The sequence below is a fragment of the Leucopleurus acutus genome (genome assembly GCF_964270905.1).
Source record: "Leucopleurus acutus genome assembly, chromosome: 19".
In the NCBI taxonomy this organism is placed as follows: Eukaryota; Metazoa; Chordata; class Mammalia; order Artiodactyla; family Delphinidae; genus Leucopleurus; species Leucopleurus acutus.
In genome coordinates, this window is record NC_139161.1 from 15,725,662 (window position 1) to 15,753,142 (window position 27,481).

General features: G+C 39.5%; 1 protein-coding gene across 1 annotated transcript; it reads right to left on the reverse strand.

Annotated features, from left to right (window-relative positions):
* Positions 1–64: 64 nt before the first annotated feature.
* Positions 65–27,481, reverse strand: EFCAB3 (EF-hand calcium binding domain 3; the record flags this gene model as incomplete). The annotated part of the gene is made up of 9 exons (XM_082860895.1): positions 27,391–27,481; positions 24,746–24,822; positions 18,766–18,909; positions 16,986–17,057; positions 15,791–15,911; positions 11,448–11,641; positions 10,914–11,098; positions 3,683–3,805; positions 65–385 (listed from the first exon to the last, which is right to left on the reverse strand). The coding sequence occupies exons 1-9, from the start codon at positions 27,462–27,464 to the stop codon at positions 65–67; spliced, it is 1,311 nt and encodes a 436-aa protein (XP_082717021.1). The 5' UTR covers positions 27,465–27,481.

Here is a 27,481-nt window from a genome sequence, read left to right on the forward strand (position 1 = left end):
AAGAATAATTTTGATATCTATGAAAAAGTAGTTTGCAATGAGCTGTTTAGAAAATGTAGAAATTTCATTGTCGAAACCCTTTGAAGCCTTTCCATTTTCTTCTTCTTCCTGTGTCACACTCACTAATATCCGAAGAGGAAGAGAATGCAGAGTTGTGGAAGGAATTTCTATTCACATAGGCATCATATAACCTTAAGTCCTTTGGGGAAAGTAATTCTTGGCAGACATTCCAGGACCATGTATAAGTAGAAAAGGTGTCATAAAAGGACTCATTTTTACTGTCTATCCCAATCAAATCCCCTCGGATCTTCCGCCAGAGGTTTAGCATTTGTTCCCGGTGCTCAAGGGCAATTCCCAAGTTATAGGTATCTGTAGCTCTCTTTACCTGCAGTGAGAGAGCAGAAGTTTACAGTAGTTACCTTAAAATGTCTTTGGTTTGTGGACCACAATTCTAGATATCCCAAGAGTTATGTTCCCAGGTTACTTGAAAGTCACTGAATTTATATATTGGGTAGTGCCTCTTGAGGACATGTGAGTTAGGAGTTGATGGACAATGAAAATGTATTACTTGGGAATAATGAGATTTTAAGAAATTTTATAAGAATTTAAAAACACAGTAGGCTACAACAGGAGGAAAGTGGGATGGAGATAGGCTCTGGATATAATAGGAGTGCCAAGGATGGTACTCAGTCCAGCCTAGGGCAGGGAGGGAGAAGATGCTGAGCTGAGTAGGTCCTCAAGGACTTGATTAAATCAAGGGAGTGGGTGGTGATGGGAAGGTGTTCCAGGGAGAGGGAATAGCATAAACAACGGCTCAAAGGCAATGCATCCTGGAGCTGGTAGGGGGAGTCCAGGCACTTTGGTATTGCTAAAGTGTCAAATTTGAGGAGAGGCAGGCCAGGTGTTGTTGCTGTAATCAGGCCCTGAGACTTGTTCTCAGTGAGGTTGGGCATAGCCCTTTCATCAGTGAAAATCATGCTGTAGTGAGACACTTTTCTGTTAGAAGTGAGATAAATCCCTCAGTTGTATGGAGCAAAAAATATAGTTGAAAAACCCTGTCATCTCTGAGAAGGAAACATTCATTTCCTAAGCAGGACAGTGACAGGCTGGATCTTCTTTGGATTCATTCCTCACAGCAGCTGTGTGGAGGATGGGTGATGCTCTGAGGAAGGGATAATCATTGCAGGTTGCTGTTTAGGTAAAGCCTAATGAGGACCTCAGCTGAGACAGTAGTAACAGGATGGAATAAAGGGGACAGATGTGAAAAATCTTTGGGAGAATGAGAGTAGCCAGATTTGGTGATTGGTGGATGTGAGGAGTGAAGAAAAAGTATAAATTAAGGATGGCTCCTGGCCTTCTAGTTTCAGTGCCTGGGTAGATGGTAGTATCAACAACTGAGATATGGAATCCTCAAGAATGAGCCAGTTTGATATAGAAGATGATGAATTCGGTTTTGGACATGTCCAGTTTGATATGTGGTGAGACAGCAAGGTAGAGATGTTCATCAGGCAATCGGTGAGATGAGGAAGAAGTACTGGAAAGAAGTCTAGGCTAGTGACAGCTAAGAGTTATCAGGTATATAGGTGGCAGCTGAAACAAGGAGGGTAGATTGAGATAGCTCAAAGGATACTCACCCTAGCTGTTCCTTTACTTAATGCAGAGATCCCCAATGTTCTGTTGCGACTGGGTTATAGGGATGCCAAATTATTGGTATTCTCAAGTTTCCTAGCCCTTGAGGCAGCTAGCATCTCAGGGCTGGAGCCCTTTGGCTATAATCGACCTCCATTTACGCCAGTGTGAATTTATGCCATGATGAGACAGAGGTTGGGAGTCTACTCCTTTGCATTCTTGTGGCATGCTGTACTGACCTCCTGTAGTTCCGTTTATCCCAATGTATTGTTACTGCTCCTTTCCTTCTCCGTGTCTCCCACCTTACTGCTAGCTCATTGAGGGTAGGAACTGTGTTTTTTATTCTGTGGTATCTCATAATCTCAGAACTTTGTTAACACTGGATAAATATTTACTGAACAAATGAATGTATATAATAATAAGAGCAGTAGGATGAGACTAGAAAACTAGGAACCATCAGGACTTAAGGAGGGACATCCCTGGTGGCCCAGTGGTTGAGAATCTGCCTGCCAATGCAGGGGACACAGGTTCGAGCCCTGGTCCAGGAAGATCCTACATGCCGTGGAGCAACTAAGCCCGTGCGCCACAACTTCTGAAGCCCACACGCCTAGAGCCCGTGCTCTGCAACAAGAGGAGCCACCACAATGAGAAGCCCGCGCACCGCAAAGAAGAGTAGGCCCCACTCACCGCAACTAGAGAAAGCCTGCGTGCAGCAACGAAGACCCAACACAGCCAAAAACAAAGACTTAAGGAACCTAAATGTCCATCGACAGGTGAATGGATAAAGAAGATGTGGTTTATATATATACAATGGGATACTAATCAACCATGAAAAAGAATGAAATAATGCCATTTGCAGCAACATGGATGGACCTAGAGATTATCATACTGAGTGAAGTAAGTCAGACAGAGAAAGACAAATATCATATGATATCCCTTATATGTGGAATCTAAAAATAGATATAAATGAACTTATTTACAAAATAGGAATAGACTCACAGATGTAGAAAACAAACTATGGTTACCAAAGTTTGAAAGAGGAAAGGGGGGAGGGATAAATTAGGAATTTGGGATTAACAGATACATGCTACTATATATAAAATAAACAAGGGCCTACTTTACAGCACAGGGAAATGGAAAAGAATCTGAAAAAGAATATATTTATATGTGTATGTATAACTGAATCACTTTGCTGTACACCTGAAACACTGTAAATCAACTATACTTCAAAAAAAAAAGACTTAAGGGATGAACCTTCAGGAAAGAGAAGAGAGAGGAAAGGACACAGAACTACAAGGAGAATTAAAGATGCAGTATTGTAAATGTTAAGGAAGTAGCAAGTGTCTAGGAGAGCCTGATCATTAGTGTCAAATGCAGAAGGGAGGTGGCATAAAATAAATACACCCCAGTCTGTCTCTAGAGGACAAAAGTTGCTAAGAAGTCAGGGCACAAAAGTAGACAGGTGGCACACAGTTGTGGTTAATCCACAGTTGTGAATTCTGAAGCCAAGCTACCCATGCTTATAATTCTGGCCCTATTAGTTTCTAGCTGTGTGCTTTTGGGCAAGTCACTTAACCTCTCTGTGCATATGTGTAAAATGACAAAGAGTAACAGTGCCTACCTCAAAGATTTGTTGTGATAAGTAAATGAATTAGTACCTGTAGAGCACTTGTAGAGTACTTATAGAGCACAGTGCCTGACACCTAGGAAGCATACTTAAACTACTATTATTACAATTATTCTTTTAGCTGCCATAATAAAGATGCATTCACTCATCACAATTCCCTGATTACACCACTCACTGTGACCGTTGGTTTACTGCCTTAATTAGTTGCTATTTCCAGCATGAAACAAATGAATGTCCCAGAAATGATGCTGGGTATGACTCCATAGGTGATTAGCAGGATGAATTATAACAGTTAACACTTGAACCCATTTGATTATAGAGCAAGAAATATCATTACAATGGATGAAAATAAGAAATGATCTGGTCTTATTTTAAAGACATAGCTGTCAGTGGTTTCTCTGAAGGTGTTCAACAGAGAATACTCACATGCTGTTTAATAGCAGCTGCATCAGCCACTGTCCAATTCTGCTTTTTCTTGAGTATTTGGTCGATGGCGAGGATGTCAGTTGGGTAGCCTGAGGCACGGTCGATAGACTTTGTATTTGCTGCCTTTATGAACATTTAAAAAGGAAGGTTAGTAATATATTTTAGTTGAATTATATAACAAAGACAAAAATACACGGAAGTGTATTGTATTATGAAAGGGTGTGTATATGATTTACAAGGTTATTTCTACAGCACTTGTCAGTTGTTTTGGGGTACCTGGTATAGTGCCATGCGTAAATGGGCATCTGGCAAACTCTCTTTCTTAATAGTGAAGCTTACTCATAAGAGGAGCATAGACCACAGGATGGTTTATGTTGGGGATGGATACGGAGGGTAGAGAGGAGTCAACTCCATCCTCACCCAAACTTCCAAAGCACTAAAAATGAATGTGCCCTCCACAAAGTACAACATATACTACTCCCAAAATTCTCACAGGGAACCAGCCATCTGTTATTTTTTACTGTTCCTGGACTACTGAACAATGTTGGTGGAAATCATGTAAATATGCAGATTGCTTTCTTTGAAAATGTGTATGACCCAGTGTCATCCAGGCCCTCAGTATTGCTTGACATTACTTTTCTTCATTTGCTGTAAACTCTCTTACAGTCCTCATAGCGGCTGCTGGAAAACCAGACCTTCAAACTCCCTTAGCTGCGCTGCATTGGCTTGTGGGATCTTAGTTCCCCGACCAGGGGTGGAACCCAGGCCCTTGGCAGTTGAAAGCGCAGCGTCCTAACTACTGGACCGCCAGGGAATTCCCCTAATATGAATTCTTTCAGCTCTTCTTTCCACCTTATGATTTCTCCATCCTTTAACCCATTTTTTCCCTCCTTCCCTCTTATATCTGAGAGTTTTTCTTAATTCCCAAGGTCTCCTCCTGTACCTTATCCCTTCAATTTTCCTCTTTCCGGGGCTGGCTTCATGGGTGTGTGATCTGTGCAGTTACACAGGACCTTATACTTAGAAGGGTCCTAAGTTTGGTTTAATGTTTTATCGTTGCTGTCTTTATTTTTATTTTTTTTTTAAATATTTATTTATTTATTTGGCTGCACTGGGTCTTAGTTGTGGCATGCGGGATCTTTATTTGCAGCATGTGGACTCTTAGTTGCGGCATGTGGGATCTAGTTCCCTGACCAGGGATTGAACCTGGGCCCCCTGCATTGGGAGCGTGGTCTTAGACACTGGACCACAAGGGAAGTCCCTGTTGCTGTCTTTAAATTCTTAATTATTTTTGGACAAGGGGCCCTACATTTTCATTTTGCACTGGGCCTAGCAAGTTATGTAGCCAGTCTTGCCCCTCTCCTACATCTTCAAACATCTTCAGTTTCTCTTCTCTTTGAGCAGTGGTGTTCAGCTTTGGCTGCATGTTGGAACTTTAAAAAATACTGAGCCCTGGGCCCCGTTCCCAGAGATCTGATTTAACTGGACAGGGTTGTGGCCTGGGCACCAGGATTTTAAAAGCTCTCCCTGGTAGTTCTGTTTTGCAGCCAAGATTGAGAACCGGAGTTCTAAGGGTTTTTCCTCCTGGCTACAAACTGTGCTCATCTCTTATGTCCTGAAACAACTTTTTCTAGACTCTGATTCTACATCAAGCTATAGTTTCATGTTTCTGTTAAACTTAAATTTTTGTAAGAGGATTTGATCCCCCCAACCGCGCCTTTGCATTATCAGTTTCTGAAGATGCATAAAAATCTCCTACTGTACTTATGGATTTGCTTATTCATTTAGTATTTATTTTTACCATGTATAATGCCTTAAAAAGTCTAAAGCCAAAAAAAAAAAAAAAAAAGTCTAAAGCCAGGGCTTCCCTGGTGGCGCAGTGGTTGAGAGTCCACCTGCCGATGCAGGGGACACGGGTTCATGCCCCAGTCCGGGAAGATCCCACATGCCGCGGAGTGGCTGGGCCCGTGAGCCATGGCTGCTGAGCCTGCGCGTCCGGAGCCTGTGCTCCGCAAAGGGAGAGGCCACAACAGTGAGAGACCCGCATACCGAAAAAAAAAAAAAAGTCTAAAGCCAATCCTTATTCTGTTAATTATCACCTTATCTGTTAATTTGCTAGGTGTGTACAGATTCAGAATAGTTATATCTTCCTCATGATTTAAAATTTTTTTTCCAAAAAGAAAAGGGACTCCCCTGGAGGTCCAGTGGTTAAGAATCCACGCTTCCACTGCAGGGGGCATGGGTTGGATCCCTGGTTGGGGAGATAAGATCCCGCATGCTGTGTGGTGCAGCCAAAATAAAAAATTAAATTAAAAATAATAAAAATTTAAAAATATGTATTTTTATTTTATTAAAAAAATTTTAAATTGAAGTATAGTTGACTTACAATATTATATTAGTTTCAAGTGTACAAACAATAATTCAATATTTTAATAGATTACACTCCATACAAAGTTATTATAAAATATTAACTATATTCCCTGTATTGTACATTACATCCTTGTAACTTATTTATTTTATATCTGGTAGTTTGTACCTCTTAATCTCCTTCACCTATTTTGCCCCTGTCCTCATCCTTCTCCCCTCTGGTAACCACTAGTTTGTTCTATGTGAATCTGTGTCTGTTTTATCGGTTTGTTTCTTTTATTGTTAAGATTCTCCTGATGATTTTTAAAAATCATTAAATAGCATCTTTATCTTTAGTTATATTTTCCTTAAATTTTCTTTTCCCCACACTAATGTATGGATAACAACTTATTTTGATTTGTATTTGCCTGATATATCTTCTTCTGTCCCTTTGAAGTTTCTGTGTAATAATTTAGGTGTCTCCCTTAAAGAATATATATCTTAAAATTAGTTTTTAAAAAATCAGAATCTTTTTTAATTTGAAAATGATCCTTTCTTCCTTCCTCCCTCCCTCCCTCCCTCCCTTCCTCCCTCCCTCCCTTCCTTCCTTCCCTTTTATTTTTTTAAACTGGTGTGTTTAATCTTTTATTGTGATTACTGATATATTTGGATTTTCTGCCTGTTTTGTTTTGCACTTTCTATTTTCTCATGTTTCTCTTTTTTCTTATTTTTTTCTTCCTCTACTGTTTTGTTATTCATTTTAGCTTTTAGTGATTGTCTTCACATTTTTAATACTTAAAATTAATGTAACAAATTATAGATTTAATCAATATCATAAGCCTCTCCCCAAACAATAAAAGGAATTTAGAAAGCTTTAATTCTGGGCACTGCCCTCCTCATCTTCCATGTTACCATGGTATACTATTTTAGTTCTTATTGTCTAATATTCTTCAAACCAGTACTTCTTTTTTTTTTTTTTTGTGGTACGCGGGCCTCTCACTGTTGGGGCCTCTCCCGTTGCAGAGCACAGGCTCCGGACGCGCAGGCTCAGCGGCCATGGCTCACGGGCCCAGCCGCTCCGCGGCATGTGGGATCCTCCTGGACCGGGGCGCGAACCCGTGTCCCCTGCATCGGCAGGTGGACCCTCAACCACTGCACCACCAGGGAAGCCCAGTACTTCTTTTTTATTTCAGGGTTTTTTTAGAGGGTAAAACATGCACATGGTTCAAAATTCTGAAAGTATGGTGAGTATACACTGCGATCTCCCTGGCACTTTTCTCTCCCAACCCCCTAGTTTCCCTTTCTACAGGCAACCAATGTCATAATTTCTTGTGTTTCCTTCCAGCCCATTTTACAAGAAAAAAATGTCCGTATTTCATATTGACTTTTCCTCCTTTTACACAAATAGTTGTGTACTATTCATACTGCCTTGTATCTTGCTTCTTCCATTTGGAGATCTTTCACATCATTGCACAAAGAGTTTCTTAGTCATTAACATGGCTGCAGAACATTTCACTGTGTGTTTGGAGCCTAACTTAACTAGTCCCTATTAATGGTTATTTAGTCTCCCCCCCCACCCCCCACCAATCTTTTGCTAGCAGAAATGACCCTGTAATAAATTACCCTTTTATGGGTGGCATTTGGAATATGTGCAAGGATATCTGTGTATATTAGGTGGTGTCCCAGGAGTGGAATTGCCAGGTCATGAAGGTGACAGAATATGCCACCCCCAAATATGCCACTTTGGCATAGGATTATTTTGAGCTAAAGGCACTTGAAGAACAGCAGGTGTAAGAAGGGTACACTGAGTTCTCCTTTTTTTCCCCTAAATACAGGAGATAAACCCCCCATATGGAAGATGTCCTCCCTATACCAGGAGGAAAGTAACATTCATATCATTAGGGACAAGGATTCAAGGCAAAGAGAAAGCTGTACAAACAAATTTTTTTATTCTGTTTTTTATGATTTTTTACATTCTTATTTATTTTTTGGCCACACTGTGCAGCTTGTGGGATGTGGGATATTATTCCCCCAACCAGGGATTTAACCCAGACCCTCAGCAGTGAGAGCATGGAGTCCTAACCACCGAACTGCCAGGGAATTTTTTATGATTTTAGAAAAGTATTTTATTCTTATGCAGTTACTCTTAACATACCTTATTAAACTAACCCTTATCTTCCTATTCACTTCTTCACTCACTTAACTACCCTAGCCAAGCCTCTTTGTCTAGACACTTTTTCCTAATTTACTACTCTGTCCATTTCAGTACATAAGCGTTCAATTCTAATTGCTTCTTTGGGTCTTCATTCTCCCAGGTACATGTAAAATTTAATAAAATGTGTTTGCTTTTCTCCATTTTAACTGTCTTATGTCAACTTAATTCTCAGGCCCTGCCAAAAACCTTAAGAGGATAGAGGAGAAATTGTACCTCCCCTATAGTCAAAAGGAACGAGGTCTGTCATTTTGGTAAATATTACCAAATTTCCTCTGTAGAGGTTGAATCAATTTAAACTCGTATCTACAATTTAGGAGTGCCCCATGTGTTTTTCAGCGTTTTGGTCTTGGGCAATCTAATATGGAAAGATAATATCTCAGGGTAGGTTTAATTTGGATCTTTTATGAAGAGTGAGATTGAATATCTTTTCATGTTTCTGAAAACTGTTCATATCCTTTGCTCATTTTTATATAGGTTAGTTTATTCTAATCAATTTGAAGCTCTTTGATGTATTAGAGTAGTTAGCTCTTTGTGTTATGTGTTGCAAATGTGACTTTTTTGGCCATGTAGGGATTTTTGATCTTGAAGTACTTGAATTAATATCTTTCTATTAAAAATTACTTTTGTGTCATTGTTAGGAAGGCCTTCCCAGAGTTTCAGTATTTTAAAGATTTCTTTTATTCTCTTCCTCTTTCCATTTTTTCCTTTTACCTATATATCCTTGATCCATTTGGAATTTGTGGAAGGTGTAATTTATGCATCTCAATTTTTTTCTCAGATGGCTACCTAGTACACTGTTTATTGAACAATCTATCTTTTCCATGTTGTATTGAAATGTCACTTTTTTAAAATTTGATTTATTTAATTTATTTATTTTTGGCTGCTTTGGGTCTTCGTTGCTGCGTATGGGCTTCCTCTAGTTCCAGCAAGCAGGGGCTACTCTTCGTTGCGGTGCGTGGGCTTCTCATTGCGGTGGCTTCTCTTGTTGCGGAGCATGGGCTCTAGGCGCATGGGCTTCAGTAGTTGTGGCACGCAGGCTCAGTAGTTGTGGCTTGCGGGCTCTAGAACGCAGGCTCAGTAGTTGTGGCGCATGGGCTTAGTTGCTCTGTGGCATGTGGGATCTTCCCCGACCAGGGCACGAACCTATGTCCACTGCATTGGCAGGCGGCTTCTTAACCACTGTGCCACCAGGGAAGTTCCAGAAATGTCACATTTTTTAAAAATTAAAATTCTCTGTATATTTTTATCTATTTTTGGATTTTATATTTTGTTCTTTGGACCTATTAATTTGACAATAGCTCCACTATTTTAATTATTGAGACTTTTAAATATGCCTTAATATTTAGTAAAATTACTCCCTGTGTTCATTAAGTTTTTCTTTCAGATTATTCTGACTGTTCTTATTTTTTGTGTATGAACCAGATTATTTAGTTATAAAAATCCTTTGGGTAAATTCAAAAAATCACACTAAAGTTATAGATCAAGCAAGAAAGAACAACATCTTTATGATGTCAAATATTGTAAATTGAGAACATGGTCTGCCTTTCTGTTTGTTCACATTTTCTTCTGGGTCCTTTAGGAGCATCTTAACCATTTCCTTATACAGATATTTTATATTCCCTAAGTAATCTCTAGGAGTTTTATCTCTTCTCTTACTATTTTAAATGAAGTCATTTTATCTTCTTATGTCTTCTAACTGGTTCTAACTGGTGGTTGTTTGTGTTGCGCCAGGGGACTCCTCCTTTCACTAAAAGCGCAGCCCATCCAGATTCTGGTTTTGTAGAGGTTTCAGTCCTAGCTGCTCACCTACAGGGTCCATATCTCCTGACCCTGAACAGTTATCAAAACCCCAACCCCTTAGGGAGGGTGGGAGGGAGGGAGATGCAAGAGGGAAGAGATATGGGGACAGATGTATATGTATAACTGATTCACTTTGTTATAAAGCAGAAACTAACACACCATTGTAAACCAGCTATACTCCAATAAAGATGTTAAAAAAAAGACATAAAAATAAATAAATAAACAAACAAACAAATAAATATTCATTCCCACTGGGAAATAAAGACAAAAACCCCAACCCCTAGCCATCAGGGTCTAGATCCATATGAAGGATCCAGATCCATGTGAAGCCCCATGAGGGCTTCACCTCTCACCTCTCCCTCAGCCACTCACAGGGTCATTTATGAACACACCATTCTAGCCTTAGGTTCTCTCTTCTTTCTGAAACAAAGGGGTCCTTTTCTTTTGAATGCATTTTTATATGTCACTTTATTTCATTTGGTATTTTTATGTGGTCACATGAGTCTGTGTGATGGGTTGGGCATGGTGAGTGAGTAGCTTGGGTGGGGTAGTGTTCATGTTAGCTCAGTTACTTTCATTCTGAAACTTCCATTTCTTGGTTTGTAATTGACATTTATTGTATATTAGATTAGATGTTGTAATGGACTAGATTAGAATGATAATATTATGTAATTTTAGTAAGTTTAACTATTTGTTGAAATTAAATGAAATATTTATACCTGGGCTTTAAATTTAGGAACATGGCTATGGAATCTGGTTTGAAATATCATGACTGAAAATATTTGTCATTAAAAAGCACATTACTAGTTCTGTTAAGTTAGAACTTGAAAACCTAAGTATTTAACTGATATGATGTAATATAAATCTCACCTGTGTTTTCCAGTCTTTTTTATGGAAAAAATAGTTCTCAAAGAAATTCAGAGGCTCCGTTCTCCTTAGCATTTCTAATTTCTGTATGTCTTTGAATGGCTTTCCCATCACCACCCCATCCACATTAGGAAACAGTGGAAAGACGGGTATTTTTGAATATGGGCTATCTGAAGGACGATTGCATCCTAAGAAGATAAAAACTGGTATCACAAATAATGTAAGAAGAAATTCACATAAAAGACATACATGTGGTACCTATTTTGCTCTTTGTCTATTCATCTCCTCAGAGGCCATGCCACCCCTTCTTCACTCTCCTGCTCCTACCACCCACGCATCCACAGACTTTCAGCTTCATACAGGTGTCTGGGGATTCAGGTACATTTGCTTTCAAATGATATCTGTGTGACAGAGACCAGACACTCAGAATAGGCTGTGGCCTTACTCTTAAAGCACTTGGCATTTAGTATTTAATTCTGACCAGTAATATACAAATAAATCCTTTACAACAGTGGGGAGAGGACAAATGGCTCTTACTCTTGAGCTCTTCAAGAAATTTAAATAAATCCTTTTCTTTCGTTATTGCAATCCGGGCAGCATTAGCAAAGGCGGCTGTGCTTGAGCTTGGAGGTGTGCATATGTCTGGCTTAAATCTCCTTTTTCCATAACCTGTAGCATAAGGGCTCCACACCATTTCCGAGGTGGTTTCCTGGAATTTTCTTCGGAAATAGCTAGGAAAAAAAAAGTAATTCAGAGGTGGTTAAAAAGTGCTAAAGTCCTACTGAAAAAAAGTGCCTGAGTGTTGGACAGAAAGAAAAAAAAGTCAAATTGCAAGTTATATATGCTGAATGCATTCATTTTAATTTGTATATTCATTCAATATTATTTATTGAGGGCTTGTTTCTGTGACATTTATAGAACATCTACTGATATTTTCCACAGGCCATTTAATTACTTTATATATGCAGTCCCTGGGCTTTGCCTTCCTTCCTCTTCCCCAAGATTTCTCAGTCCTGTCTAGAAAAATACCTATCGATTATGATCCATGTTAGGTTGCTTCTATGTCTTGGCTATTGTAAATAGCGCTGCAATGAACACTGGGGTGCATGTATCTTTTTGAACCATGTTTTTCTCTGGATATATGCCCAGGAGTGGGATTGCTGGGTCATATGGTAGCTCTGTTTTTAGTTTCTTTAGGAACCTCCATACTGTTCTCCATAGTGGCTGTATCAGTTTACATTCCCACCCACCAGCAGTATAGGAGGGTTCCTTTTTCCCCACACCCTCTCCAGCATTTATTGTTTGTAGACTTTTTGATGATGGCCATTCTGACCGGTGTGAGGTGATAATTTCCTGTAGTTTTGATTCGCATTTCTCTAATAATTAGCGATGTTGAGCATCTTTTCATGTGCCTCTTGGCCATCTGTATGTCTTCTTTGGAAAAACGTCTATTTAGGTCTTCTGCCCATTTTTGGATTGGGTTTTTTTTTTTTTTAATATTGAGCTGCATGAACTGTTTATATATTTTGGAGATTAATCCTTTGTCCATTGATTCATTTGCAAATATTTTCTCCCATTCTGAGGGTTGTCTTTTCATCTTGTTTGTAGTTTCCTTTGCTGTTCAAAAGCTTTTAAGTTTCATTAGGTCCCATTTGTTTATTTTTGTTCTTATTTCCATTACTCTTGGAGGTGGGTGAAAAAAGATCTTGCTGTGATTTATGTCATAGAGTGTTCTGAATATGTTTTCCTCCAAGAGTTTTATAGTGTCTGGTCTTATGTTTAGGTCTTTAACCCATTTTGAGTTTATTTTTGTGTATGGTTTTAGGGAGTGTTCTAATTTCATTCTTTTACATGTAGCTGTCCAGTTATCCCAGCACCACTTATTGAAGAGACTGTCTTTTCTCCATTGTATATCCTTGCCTCCTTTGTCGTAGATTCGTTGACCATAGGTGTGTGGGTTTATCTCTGGGCTTTCTATCCTGTCCCATTGACCTATACTTCTGTTTTTGTGCCAGTACCATATCGTCTTGATTACTGTAGCTTGGTAGTATAGTCTGAAGTCAGGCAGTCTGATTCCTCCAGCTCCATTTTTTTTCCCTCAAGACTGCTTTGGCTATTTGGGGTCTTTTGTGTCTCCATACAAATTTTAAGATTTTTATTCTAGTTCTGTAAAAAATGCCACTGGTAATTTGACAGGGATTGCATTGAATCTATAGACTGCTTTGGGTAGTATAGTCATTTTCACAATACTGATTCTTCCAATCCAAGAACATGGTATATCTCTCCATCTGTTTGTGTCACCTTTAATTTCTTTCATCAGTGTCTTATAGTTTTCTGAGTACAGGTCTTTTACCTCCTTAGGTAGGTTTATTCCTGGGTGTTTTATTCTTTTTGATGCAGTGGTGAATGGGATTATTCCCTTAATTTCTCTTTCTGATCTTTCGTTTTTAGTGTATAGGAATGCAAGAGATTTCTGTGCATTAATTTTGCATCCTGCAACTTTACCAAAATCATTGATCAGCTCTAGTAGTTTTCTGGTGGCATCTTTAGGATTCTCTGTGTATAGTATCATGTTACCTGCAAACAGTGACAGTTTTACTTCTTTTCCAATTTGTATTCCTTTTATTTCTTTTTCTTCTCTGATTGCCGTGGCTAGGACTTCCAAAACTATGTTGAATAATAGTGGCAAGAGTGGACATCCTTGTCTTGTTCCTGATCTTAGAGGAAATGCTTTCAGTTTTTCACCATTGAGAATGATGTTTGCTGTGGGTTTGTCGTATATGGCCTTTATGATGTTGAGGTAGGTTCCCTCTATGCCCACTTTCTGGAGAATTTTTATCATAAATGGGTGTTGAATTTTGTCAAAAGATTTTTCTGCATCTATTGAGATGATCATATGTTTTTTATTCTTCACTTTGTTAATATGGTGTATCACACTGATTGATTTGCGTATATTGAAGAATCCTTGCATCCCTGGGATAAATCCCACTTGATCATGGTGTATGATCCTTTTAATGTGTTGTTGGATTCTGTTTGCTAGTATTTTGTTGAGGATTTTTGCATCTATATTCATCAGTGATATTGGTCTGTAATTTTCTTTTTTTGTAGTATCTCTGTCTGGTTTTGGTATCAGGGTGATGGTGGCCTTGTAGAATGAGTTTGGGAGTGTTCCTTCCTCTGCAGTTTTTTGGAAGATCCTTTGGAGAAGGATGGGTGTTAGCTCTTCTCTAAATGTGTGATAGAATTCACCTGTGAAGCCATCGAGTCCTGGACTTTTGTTTGTTGGAAGATTTTTAAAAATTAATTAATTATTTATTTATTTGGCTGCATTGGGTCTTTGTTGCTGCATATGAGCTTTCTCTAGTTGCAGAGAGTGGGGGCTACTCTTCGTTGTGATGCGCGGGCTTCTCATTGTGGTGGCTTCTCTTTTCGTGGATCACAGGCTCTAGGTACGCAGGCTTCAGTAGTTGCGGCTTGTGGGCTCTAGAGCGCAGGCTCAGTAGTTGTGGCTCATGGGCTTTGCTGCTCCGCAGCATGTGGGATCTTCCTGGACCAGGGATCGAACTCCTGTCCGCTGCATTGGCAGGAGGATCCTTAACCACTGTGCCACCAGGGAAGTCCCTTCTTTCCATTTATATTTTAAGCTCCTTAAATGCAAATGCCACCTATTAAATACTTCTGATCTCCTTAGGAACCAGGTATATGATAAGTAACTACCACAACCATAATAACAATAAAAACACCAACATCTGCTAACATTTCCTGAGCACTTACTGGATATAAGCCGCAATACAAGGAGGTGGAAAAGAGCATGGTTTCTGGAACCAGACAGTTTGTGCTAAAATCTAGGCACCCCTACCCCTTTGGGCAGGTTACTTAACTGACCTGTGCTTTAGCTTTTTTAATCTGTAAAGTGGGGATGATAGGGCATATCAGTAGGTGAGGATTAAAATAAATAACGTGTGTATTCTATGCTTATTCTAGTTACTTTCACATAATAATAATAGCTAACATTTATTGAGCTCTTATGATTTACTGAGCACTTTACCTGCATTATCACCTCACAATTTCCCTGTAATTGTGTTATGGGTATTATTATTCTCATTTTATAGATGAGGAAACTGAGGCTGAATGGTTAAGGAATGTGCCAAATTTGTGTACCAACAGCAGGCATTTAATAAATGTATTTGACTTGGAATGAAATGTAGAATGTTGTGCACCCTCTGTTCCACATCTGACCGAGGTGTAGGATAGTATAAAGAGATTACCTGTTGAGCAGCGGAAGGATATTTTACATTGTTGGTGGCATTCTGTATTTTTAAGTCTCTCTAAGTGGGATAGTAGAATGCTTTGAGAGAGTAAGAGTTGAAAAGATTGATAACAGAAACATTTAATTTTTGTAATACAATGATAGACATAGATTGAGGAAATGTATCTTTCGTGATATTTGCTGGAATAAACACATTTGGGTGTGAGAATGTTTCCTTATCCTCTATTCTCAAGTCTAATTCTGGCTCTGGTCCAGTCCAAAGACTACTTTGGGAAGTATGAAATTGCTGTACCTCATCCCAAAGGACCTTTTGACAGCCCCTGGTAGATCCAGTGTGAATGAGAGTATCTTGTATTCAAACCAGATTTCCAAGCTCACCCAAAATCATTCCTGGAAAAGTCTTGTTCCTCTGGGATTCTCTAGCCTAGGGTAGGAGAAGCTGAACTTTTGGCTGTCTTATTGTGGCACATGACTATTTATTTGCCTATACACCTTCTCCTTCGTTTTGGAGCAGATCCGTGGAGTAGGATGTTTGGGAGAGGTGGCTGCCTTGTTAATATCCTATAAATGCTGCCGAGAAGGTCGTTTTTGTTCTTTCTTTGCCACCTACCTTACTATTTCCATTAGAGCCTTTCTGGGTAAGGCTGAAGTCTCTACAAGCTTTGATAGGATTTCAAACAATAGGATCCCTGGGTTGCCAGCTAAATCTAAACAGCTCTCCGTTTCTGGAACTATGGAGGGAAAAAAAAAATTCAAAATGCCTTCTGAAAAAAATCTATCATAAAAAGGATTAAATTGTTTTACTGTATATACAGTATTAATACCAAGTCAAGAACTACAGAATTATAGAAAAACATTCGAAGTCTGTTCTATTTGGTAAAAAGGTCATTTTGATTACTGAACAGACAAAATAATCATGGAATTTTAAATGAAATACTTTTAGTTCAGTGACTTCTAAGTAAATACAGTAATACATTTAACATAAACATGAATTATGTGTTAAGGACTATTGTTCTGTTCTTCTATGTAAAGGAATTGTTGATATACATACTTCTGGTGTGCAGGCAAACCCTTGTTACTATAGTGATACTTGAAACAGTAACTACTGTTTATACTAAAACAGTTCATAGCTTATGAAAGGATGTATTTTTCAAAACTGTATACAATATTTGGAATTTGGAATGCATTTATCCTAGAAGACATGATATGAATAGGGTTAGATTTTCCAAGGCAGCTTGTTAAACTCATAAACAAACCGTTAGAGGACTAACAACAATAATTTGAGTACCTCCACTTCATTATAACCTTGTGTGAAAACATGCTCTCGAACCTCCAGCAGACTCTCCAGCCCTCACACTGAGGGCAGAGGCTTCACCAGGGTGAGGAAGATATTTTTCAGGAACAGTGAATTATCTATACTCAAATTTGCCTGAGAGAGAGAGAGAATTTTTCTTTTTCTAAAAAGACAATTTTTCTTCTGTAGGAGGAGTACCTCCCAAAGTAGCACAGGTACTGGTAAAGAATTAAAGTACTATAAAAGGTGACCAAAATTTTCTACACCACTGCCTGAGTGTTCTCATTGGAGTCCAAAAAGCAGCGTCTTCTGCAGAAGGACTTGATGCATTTAAGTTAAAATTCTAAAACTGTATCAATTTCCTTAGCAAATTTTGTTTTAGAGAAGCAGTACAAAAGTAAATCACATCCCAGACTACACCTTCCTGATTGGAGACCTAAATGAATAATCTTTACAGTGCCATGAATTGCAACTAACCATCTGCCATCTATTCAGCAATATTTCTACTCACCCACAGCCTTCAGGAAGCGGTTGTTATCTGTTAGCACCTTTATAAAGTCTGAGAAATTCACCTTCCCATCTCCTGCAACAGAGATCTAAAGCTCAGAACAAGGATATATTTACCTTCCCACTTCACTCCCACCTCTATATTTCTATTATTAGAATATGCCAGAGTTTTACCCTGTTTCCACTAAAATTAAAGGATAGCGAGTGCTATTAGAGTGTTTGTGTTTCAATGAAAGAATAAAAATTTGGGTAGAGTTAGTGGAAACAAGTGACACTTTAATTAAATGGTGACTGACACACATGGGATGCTGCTGATTGAATGGGGCACTGGCAGGTGGGTGAGGAGAGGTGAGATGAGGTACTGTGCTGAATATATATTCCACACAACATACCAGCTTGGGCTACTAGTCACTAAATCAGTATATTCAGGGCTTCCCTGGTGGCGCAGTGGTTGAGAGTCTGCCTGCTGATGCAGGGGACACGGGTTCGTGCCCCGGTCCGGGAAGATCCCACATGCCGCGGAGCGGCTGGGCCTGTGAGCCATGGCCGCTGAGCCTGCGCGTCCGGAGCCTGCGCTCCGCAGCGGGAGAGGCCACAGCAGTGAGAGGCCCGCGTACCGCAAAAAACAAACAAACAAAAAAACCCAGTATATTCAAAGAAAACATTACCTATATGCTTTAAAAATATCAATAAAAATGCTGTGGCATTTAAGATTCAATATAGGTGGGCTCTAATGATGGAAGGAAGATCTGTACTAAAATGATTCAAACAGAAACAAAGGGCTTGGATTTCCTTGGCAATGTAGGCAGATAGGGTAGGGGGTCCCGGAGGAAGAAAACTAGACATAACTTTCTTGACATAAGAGAAGCCATTTTAGGCCTAAGCCATTTTGTCATCTAAGCCTGGCCACAGTGCTTGCCCTTGCAGAAGAATACGCCTCATAGTTAATGATTTGAAAGGAACAAAGAATGTAAGAACAAACTGGTATTACCAGGCCAGGAAAATAACTTAACCATATTGGAAACAACATACCAGTTGTAAAGACTCCCAGTTCTGTTTTGAAAGTTGAGATTAGCCTGAAGCACATTCCTGAGCTGTTTTGCAGGATCCAACCCCCCTTGAGCACTCAACCTTTACCAGAATACCTAGAGCCTAAGGAATGATGCTGCTGACCTTTGCTGACTCTCATAACCCCAATCAACTACAGCCTGGACTCTGTCGACCTTTGCCCCAAATCTATGCTGAATTCTCCTCTGCTCCAGCCCCTTCATGAATATGCATGCTCCCTTAGCTTAAAACCTTCCCATTTTTGCTGTCTGGGGAGACACTGCTTTGGGAAAGATCTCCAGCGTTCTCCTTACTTGTTGCAAGTAATAAATCCTTCCTTCTGCTCTTTGGCTTGGTTGTGTCTTTTGCCTCAACATCCACCAAGAGGTGAAGCCAGTTTTTGGGTAATAGTAACAGGTTATTTTTGAAATTGCCAATGCCTTTGTATCTGTTATTTCAAGGCACCCTCCAAAATGTACATTAGGACAAGTAATCTGAATTTGACATTAAATACGACAGTCACTTTTCATTTCCACACAGGCTTTTTCAAAGACTAGCCCGTTTTGTAGCATTAATTTGATTTCATAACTTGTATACCGATAACTTTAAAGAGAAACACATATATGTGCTTTTGGCAAATGAATGAGGTTTACTTCTCATGTTTATGTAGTCTGAGAAAATATATATATTTATAAAAATTTTTTATGAAAAAAATAATGACAAGTCAAAGTACTCACGATCAATATCAGCACATCTTAGTTCATTACAGACATCATGCTTGGTTAGATTCACTCCCAATTTAGCTAAAGTGCGCATCATTCCATGTAAATCAATACAGCCAGTTTTATCCTTGTTAAAGAAGTTGTAGGCATCTTGGAAGGCTGGGGAAATGGAATTAGGTTAGGACAGGAATAAATACATATTCTTATGGAACTAGAACAGATATTACCGTTGATTGGAGGTCATGTTCTGAAAAACTAGAGAAATTTGGGTATTTAGTAGACATTTCTTATAAAGGACAGTGTCCTTCCATGAGATTTGAACTAGAATAAACTAATTGGTGGAAAAGCAAATATACAGGCAAAATGGCTCTTGAAAGATGTTCATACCCTAATTCCTGGAACCTGTGAATGTATTACTTTACATGACAAAAGGGATTTTGCAGATGTCATTAAGGTAGATTACCCTGGATTATCTGAATGGGTCCCTTATGAAGCAAGAGAGATGTGGCAGATGAAGTGAGAGATTCAAAGCAGGAGAAGGACTTGACTCATTGTTGCTGGTTTGAAGATGGAGAGGGCATGTGATGTGGAATGCAGGCAGCCTTAAAGGTCTGAGAGAGGCTCTTGGCTGACAGCCAGCAAGGAAGTGTTTTTGTTTGTTTGTTTTTCGTTTTTTTGGCTGGGTTGGGTCTTCGTTGCTGCGCGTGTGCTTTCTCTAGTTGCAGCCATCGGGGGCTACTCTTCCTTGAGGTGCGCGGGCTTCTCATTGTGGTGGCTTCTCTTGTTGCGGAGCACGGGCTCTAGGTGATCGGGCTTCAGTAGTAGTGGCGCACAGCCTCAGTAGGCTCATGGCTCGTGGGCTTAGTTGCTCCGTGGCATGTGGGATCTTCCCGGACCAGGGATCTAACCTGTGTTCCCTGCATTGGTAGGAGGATTCTTAGCCACTGCGCCAGCAGGGAAGTCCAACCTTGTCAGTTTTGAGGAGTGTTGTTCAGGTACTTTGTAGAAGTCCTTCAATTTGGGTTTTTCTGATGTTCTTCTCATGGTTAGCCTGAGATTATGGGTTTTGGGGAGGAAGACCACAGAACTGAAGTGGTGTTATCATCATTTATTAAGGCTATCAACATGACTTATCACTGGTGATGGCAACCTTGATTAACTGGCTGAGGTAGTGTTCGTCAGATTTTTCCACTGTAAACTTCCTTCCTTCCTTTTTCATATTCTACTCTTTGGAAGCAAGTTACTAAGGGTAGTCCAGACTCAAGGGACAGAGGGCTCAGGGGAATGGGGAATTAAGCTCTACCTCCTGGAAGAGGTAATATCTACATACGTTATTTGGAATTGTCTTGTAAGAGAGGTTTGTCTCTTTTTCATTTAAAAAATTCAATCATGGGACTTCCCTGGTGGTGCAGTGGTTAGGAATCCGCCTGCCAATGTAGGGCACACGGGTTAGAGCCCTGGTCCAGGAAGATCCCACATGCCATGGAGCAGCTAAGCCCGTGCACCACAACTACTGAGCCCACATGCCACAACTACTGAAGCCCGTGTGCCTACAGCCCAAGCTCCACAGCAAGAGAAGCCACCGTAATGAAAAGCCCGCGCACCACAACCAAGAGTAGCCCCTGCTTGATGCAACTGGAGAAAGCCCATGTGCAGCAACGAAGACCCAACGCAGCGAAAAAAAAAAAATTCAATCATTTATTTCTATCACTAGGGGCTTAACGATATTTATTTTATACTTTGAGTTATAATCCAATACTATTCTGTTTATTTTTGTTGTTCAAACTGTTCCAGCTTTGGCTGTTGTGAGCTCTTTCAGGTTCATTTCTGTATCTCCTTGACATGCTCTTGTCCTTTTGTATTTTGAGCATCTCCTTACTTTCTGGTACTGCAAGATATTCCAGGTTCATTTTGTATATTCTCTGCCAAAGCCCTAGAATCAGCCATTTATCCAAGGAACTCTGATTCTTTGATAGGAGACTGACATTGGAAGTCAAGATTTGGGTGCTGGGTATGCTTGTTGCTATGGGGGTGTCAGTGCTTTTAAGTCCTCTCAGCAAACAGAGCTAGGAAATATATGCACATACACTAACCCATGTATACACACATATCATATTATTTCTTGATCTATCCATCTGCATCCATTAAGTTAAACATGAGTTCACACTAATGTCTCACTCTAATCCAGTTCCACTGCTTCACTTTAGCCTTCTCCCTTTGTTTATCTGAAACTTCCTACTCCAACAGAGAGAAACCTGGCTCCCACCATCCACCATTGAGTCACTTATTTATTCAATTGTCGTATACATGTACAACAGTTTCAGGATTGTTAATGTATACCCCTATGAGAAACAACTTTACTAATTAGAGTATATTGTGTGTTGTTTATGTATAGCTCCTTTTGTGTTCAGTCTTACAGTTTCTAGTCAAAATGTTGTTTTCAGAGTTACATAGGTCAGCGCCTCCCTCTCCCCGACCTGACTTATATTTTAACAGGATCACTGTGGCTATTGTTAGAACAGACTTTTGTAAGGATTTGGGTAGAAGCAGGGAGACTAGCCTCAGGTAGGAGGCTATTGTGGGTGAGCAATAACAGTGCTTTAGACCAGGGTTGTGGCAGTAGAGGTGGTATAAATCTCGATATATTTTAAAGGTAGAGCCAATGAGATTTCCTGATGGATTTATTTTATTTATTTATTTTTTAAAATACACATTTCTTCATTTATTTATTTATTTATTTATATTTTTGGCTGCATTGGGTCTTTGTTGCTGCACGCAGGCTTTCTCTAGTTGCCGCGAGCAGGGGCTACTCTTCGTTGTGGTGGGCGGGCTTCTCATTCTGGTGGCTTCTCTTGCTGTGGAGCACGGGCTCTAGGCATGTGGGCTTCAGTAATTGTGGCATGCGGGCTCAGTAGTTGTGGCTTGCAGGCTCTAGAGCGCAGTCTCAGTAGTTGTGGCACACGGGCTTAGTTGCTCCACAGCATGTGGGATCTTCCCTGACCAGGGCTCAAACCCGTGTCCCCTGCGTTGGCAGGCGGATTGTTAACCACTGTCCCACTAGAGAAGTCCCTCCTGATGGATTTAGAGGTAGGGTGAGAACAAAGAGTCAAGGATGACTCCAGAGTTTTTCCAGAACAAGTGGAAGGATGAAATATCATTATCTGAGATGGGGAAGGCTATGGGTAGGTCAAAGTTTAAAAGTAAGAGGCTGAGGGGAGGGGAGGATGGGGAGTTACTGGTTAATGGGTCTGGAGGTTCAGTTTGGGATGATGAAAAAGTTCTGGAGGTGGATGGTAGTGACGGTTAGAGGACATTGTGAACATATTTAATGCCACTGATCTGTGTGAACTCTTAAAAATTGTAATTTTTATGTTATGTATATTTTACTACAATAAAAAAAAAAGAGTAAGAGGAACATATCAGGAGTTCAGTTGTATTTTTTTTTTTGGCCATGCCGTGTGGCTTGCAGAATCTTAGTTCCCTGAACCTGGGACCCCGGCAGCGGCAGCGTGGAGTCCTAACCACTGGATGGCCAGGGAATTTCCCAGGAGTTCAGTTTTTGACATGTTGAGTTTGAGGTGTCTATTAGACATACAATTGGAGATGTCAGGTAGGCAGTTAGATATGAGCCTGGAGCTGGGGAGAGAGACCTGGCTGGACATATACATTTGGGAATTGTTGGCATATAGGTATTTAAAGCCTAAGACTAGATGAGATCACCACATGTGTGAGTGGGATGAAGAAGAGAAGAGGATCAAGGACTGAGCTTGATCAGGAATGATACACTAGAGAGTGAAAAAAATTGGTGTTGGAGAGGGGGGCACAGTTTCTTTGGTCGTATCTTTGAATTTGAGAGAGGAGATGTGATCTAGTCCACAATGGAAGGATTGACTTTAGATAAAAGTATAAAGTTCATTTGTGGAAGAGGGAGGAGGGCAGAGTTTGTGGGTACAGATGCTGGTGGGGGTAGATATGGAAGTGGGAGTCTGTGGAAGTTCTATTCTGATTGCAGAATCAGAATTCTCCGATTATAAAGGGGTAGGAAGCAAGGATATCAATTGAGAGTGAGGATGGTAGCAGATGTTGGGGATTTGGAGGTGTTCAATAAATATTTGTAAAATGAACAAATTAACCTGTAATAGTGCTTAATCCTCACGACAACCACATTTTCTAGTTTCTGTATTTGATGCTTTGATATCTGGGGCCTTGCTGATCCTGGAGGGCCTGCCCCTCCCATAACTAGCCAGTTCCTAGCGATAGTAAAAGACTTGCCTGTGAGTATGTTCTTCATATATATACAAACCAACCAATCCAGAGACCGTATCCCCAGTCACCAACTTTCTTAGGCTCTTAAACTCTGGGCTACTGTTCCTCTGTCCTAATCACTGCAGGGCCAGGTATCAGACAACTAGGGACAGCCCTGAAACCCAGAGCTCACTGAAATGATTTACCTAGCCAATCCTAAACCTGCTTATCCTGCCTTGTCTATTCCTTCCTGCAGAAACCAAACTAAGGCTCTTGCCCACTTCCCTCTACCCTTTGCCTTTTGACTGACTCTGGTGCTTCCCTCTTCATGGTGTGCTGTGTCTCTTACTTTTAGGGATCTCTGAGAATAAAATACTTCTTCCAGGACAGTTGTTTCTATGTCTGTATGTATAACAATACCTGATTAAAACAAATAGTGGGTACCCTTAAAGCACCAATGTATATTAATGTACTTCAGAAACCTTGAAGTTGTATAAAGCCATAAACTGCTACTAATAAGGCATTTAGTTCGGTTTTACAGTGAAAAATGAAGTTCTGATTCTGACAATCTTTTGTGTTTCCCAAACCAGCTTTCCCAGCAATAAACGTGTTTTTTTGATTCCTGTCTCTTGGAGGAATGTCTTAGTTGGTTCCAAACTTGGAGGGGTGAAGCATTAACCTTCTCAGAACCCAAACACAGCCATGCTTGATTTTTTTTTTTTTTTTTTTTAGTTTTTCTAGTGTGTCATGTTTTCCCTTTTCTCTGGGTCTTTGCAGATTCCACTCTTTCTACCCAGAACACTCCCTTCTGTGCTCTTTGTCTGATTTACTCATTATTCAGCTTTCGCTGGGACTTCCCTCCTATCCTTACTGAGACTAAGTTAGGACACTTTCTTTTATGTTCCTTTAACTCTATACTTTCCCTATCATAACTTGTGTCATGTTGTAATTTAAATGGTTCAATCAACAAATTCATGGTTTAACTGTCTTCCCTGTAAGACTTCCTATTAGGGCAGGGAACATGTCTGACCTGTGTTTCGCCTAGTACACTGTTGGCTTTAAGTAAGTATTTGTTGTTTGGATGAATGAACTGTAGTGAGGGTAGCTCATTTTATCATTATAATTTTTTTCTATGATAAGTCCTGGGACTTTAGTTGTGTTGATACTGCTTTGCTACTTAATTTCTATTTGACCTTGTATTTTTTCTTCTCCACACCACAAGTTCTCCTTGGAATAAAAATATTTGGCCAGGACTGTCTAAATTCTTGAAGATGTCTATTTGAAAGTAATCCCCCACGACTTGCCTGGTAGTCCAGTGGGTAAGACTCCACGCTCCCAATGCAGGGGGCCCAGGTTCGATCCCTGGTCGGGGAACTAGTTCCTGCATGCACGTGGCAACTAAGAGTCCTCATGCTGCAACTAAGAAGTCCTCATGCTGCAACTAAGAAGTCTGCATGCCACAACTAAAGATCCCACATGCTGCAACTAAAGATCCCGCCTGCCACAATGAAGATCCCACGTGCTGCAACTAAGACTTGGCACAGCCAAAAAATAAATACTAAAAAAAGTAATCCACCTTCCTTCCCACAAATTAGACATTGTATCATAAAATATAGATATTTATTGTTTTTAAATAACAGAGTACTGTAGACAACCTTTGAAATCCCAGATCTCCCTTAGAGAAAAAAAAATGCTAAGATATATTAAGGGGCTTTTCTTTATGCTTTTATTTTGGGATGGGTCTCATTACCTCGCATTTGTGAAGGGCTCAACTTCCTTTCTTTGCGCTGTAATTGGCTTGGCAGAGGTCCTGGTAAATCTTTATCCCTGAGAAAAGAGATACTTATTGAAACCAGCAAATATTAGTTCCCTTCATCAGTTTCTGCTGACTGGAGTGACTGTAAGCATCAAAATATATTCAGAGTCACACCACCTAAGGGCCCTGTTACTGTCAATTGCCAATAGCTACAGGATGGACAGTGATGTTGGCCACTGAGGTCCACCTCTCCCCTATACTTGCCCATCAACCTTACCCCCTTAAAAAATCTGATATCTCTTATTTTACAAAAGAGGAAACTGAGGCTCAGAGGGATTAAATAACTTGTCCTGAGTCACACAGCTAATAACTGGAAGCCCTGGGATTCAAATCCAGGTTTATTTGTTGCCAAAGTTGAAGAATATAAGCCTCACACTATTCCTATTGTTAGAAATATAAGTTGTTTCAAACTTTTAACTAGTTTAAATAATCTTATGGTGAATATACTTACAATGAAATTTTGTATTCACATTTATTTTACAACTTTGCCAAATTGTTTTTTTACCAGCATATGAGAGAGCGAGAGCGGTAGATCGATCTCTTTCTTTCTCCCTCTCTCTCTCTCTCTCTGTCTCGATGTCTCTATATCAACCGTATCTATCTATCTCTCATCAAGAGAGAAAAGTTCCGGAAAGTTTGGAACCCTAGGTGACCTTTTATTTCCTCAGGAAAATAAAATCTGGAAAAAGAGGAAAATATTAATACTTTGGGGATATTTTGTATATATCTGCAGCAATTTATTAGTTTAGGAACATAAAAATGTATTATGCAAAACTGGGTTTACTTATAATATGGTAATTTAATAGTAAATTTATAATAATCATAATTTTATGGATTAATTTTATTTAAAATACATTTAGTTTTGATACTAGTAGAACTAAAAGTTTTAAGAAATATGTCATCTCTTAGTTTTTGTGCTTTTACAAGAAGCAATTAAAAAAGTAAAACTATAAGAAATACTAAACATGGTAGTTAAATAAAAAAATTATAGTTTATGAATTTAGTATCCTCTACAGTGTCTACTAGATTCAGCCTATTTTTAAAGAGGACCTGGTAAAATAGGAGGTGAAATGCACCATTCTCAATTTTTCTGACACGGAATTTGATCTAATTAGTCTTATTTTTCTCAGCTTTTACTATCATTGATATCTTCTAGTATTTGCTTTTCATTACCAACTTGATGCCTTCACTCAGATTGGTTATTTTATATTTGTTATATTTCTAAATAGAAACAGATTTCTTTTGCATGATATAAAAGATGCAGTGGGGCTTCCCTGGTGGCGCAGTGGTTGAGAGTCCACCTGCCAATGCAGGGGACACGGGTTCGTGCCCTGGTCCGGGAAGATCCCACATGCCGTGGAGCGGCTGGGCCTGTAAGCCATGGCCGCTGAGCCTGCGCGTACGGGGCCTGTGCTCCGCAAGGGGAGAGGCCACAACAGTGAGAGGCCGGCGTATCACACACACACACACAAAAGATGTAGTGGATGGAGAAATATGAAGTTCTCAAGAAGCAAGAAGAAAGTAGAAGCCCAGGCAATGCAAGTTCTTTATTAGCTACGTTTAAAAAACCATACTCTTGGCAGAATTTCAAATCTTATCTTGGATCAAACATGGGAAATAGATTTTTTATTTTACAGTGTTTCAAAGGTTCAAAGAACTTTAGATTTGGAATGGACCCAGTCTAGCCTCTCATCTCATGTAGGAATTCCCTCTACATGTGGTATTATCTAGTCTTTGCTTGACTACTTTCAGTGACAAGGAAGTCACTACTTCAAAAGACAGTTCGTGATGAAGGGTAAGGGAACAATGAGATCAAGGGATTTGGCTGCTATAAGGTTGTGTTACCCACATCCTGATAAAAAAGTCCATAATATATTCCTGTAGAATGGCATAGTCAAGGACACTAGGAGAAATCCTCTCAAAGTGGCAAAGAAAATGGATAATTGTGAGAGAGGAGAGAGGCTTTTCTTTTTATGATCTGATAAAATTTGCATCAGGCTTTCATTTTCAGTCACTAGTGGCTACTGTTTATTGGAATTTGTAGTTATCAGGTTGAGAAAAAGCTATTGTTAATGTCACAGGCAAACCTCCCTTCCCAATTTTAGCTCAAGGTTAGTCATAGCTAATTTATCAGATTTCATTTTACTGGCCATTTTTGAGCTACATCCTCTTTTTCTATATTCTGACACTTAGGGGTTTATGATCCTCTGAGTTTTTTCTCCTTTAAACTGGCACTTGAAATGTCTTAATGTGTAACTGACAACTCCTCTAGCCTTCTGACAACCTTCTTCTTCTGGGGTATTCTGTCCCCTCAAACAAAAATAGCCTCTCATTTGGGAGAATAGGAAGAACTCTTTGTTTCTCTAATCAAAAAGTGTATATATATATCTTTCTTTTCATAAAAAAATCTTTATCTTCAATTCAGATGTTTTGTTTTATAATTAACTTTATCACAGAATAGATATTTGAAGAACATTCTAACTTGTTTCATTATAGCCTTTATGAGTATTTAATATATTCATCACCTTAATAATTCTTTATCTTAATATATTGATTACATTAATAAATTCATTACTTACCTCTTGCCATGGAAGTTGGGTATTTTTGTTGAAGGATTCAGTTTAAGTTTTGCTTTAATATCAGAAACTGCCATGTGGCCAGTAACTCTGT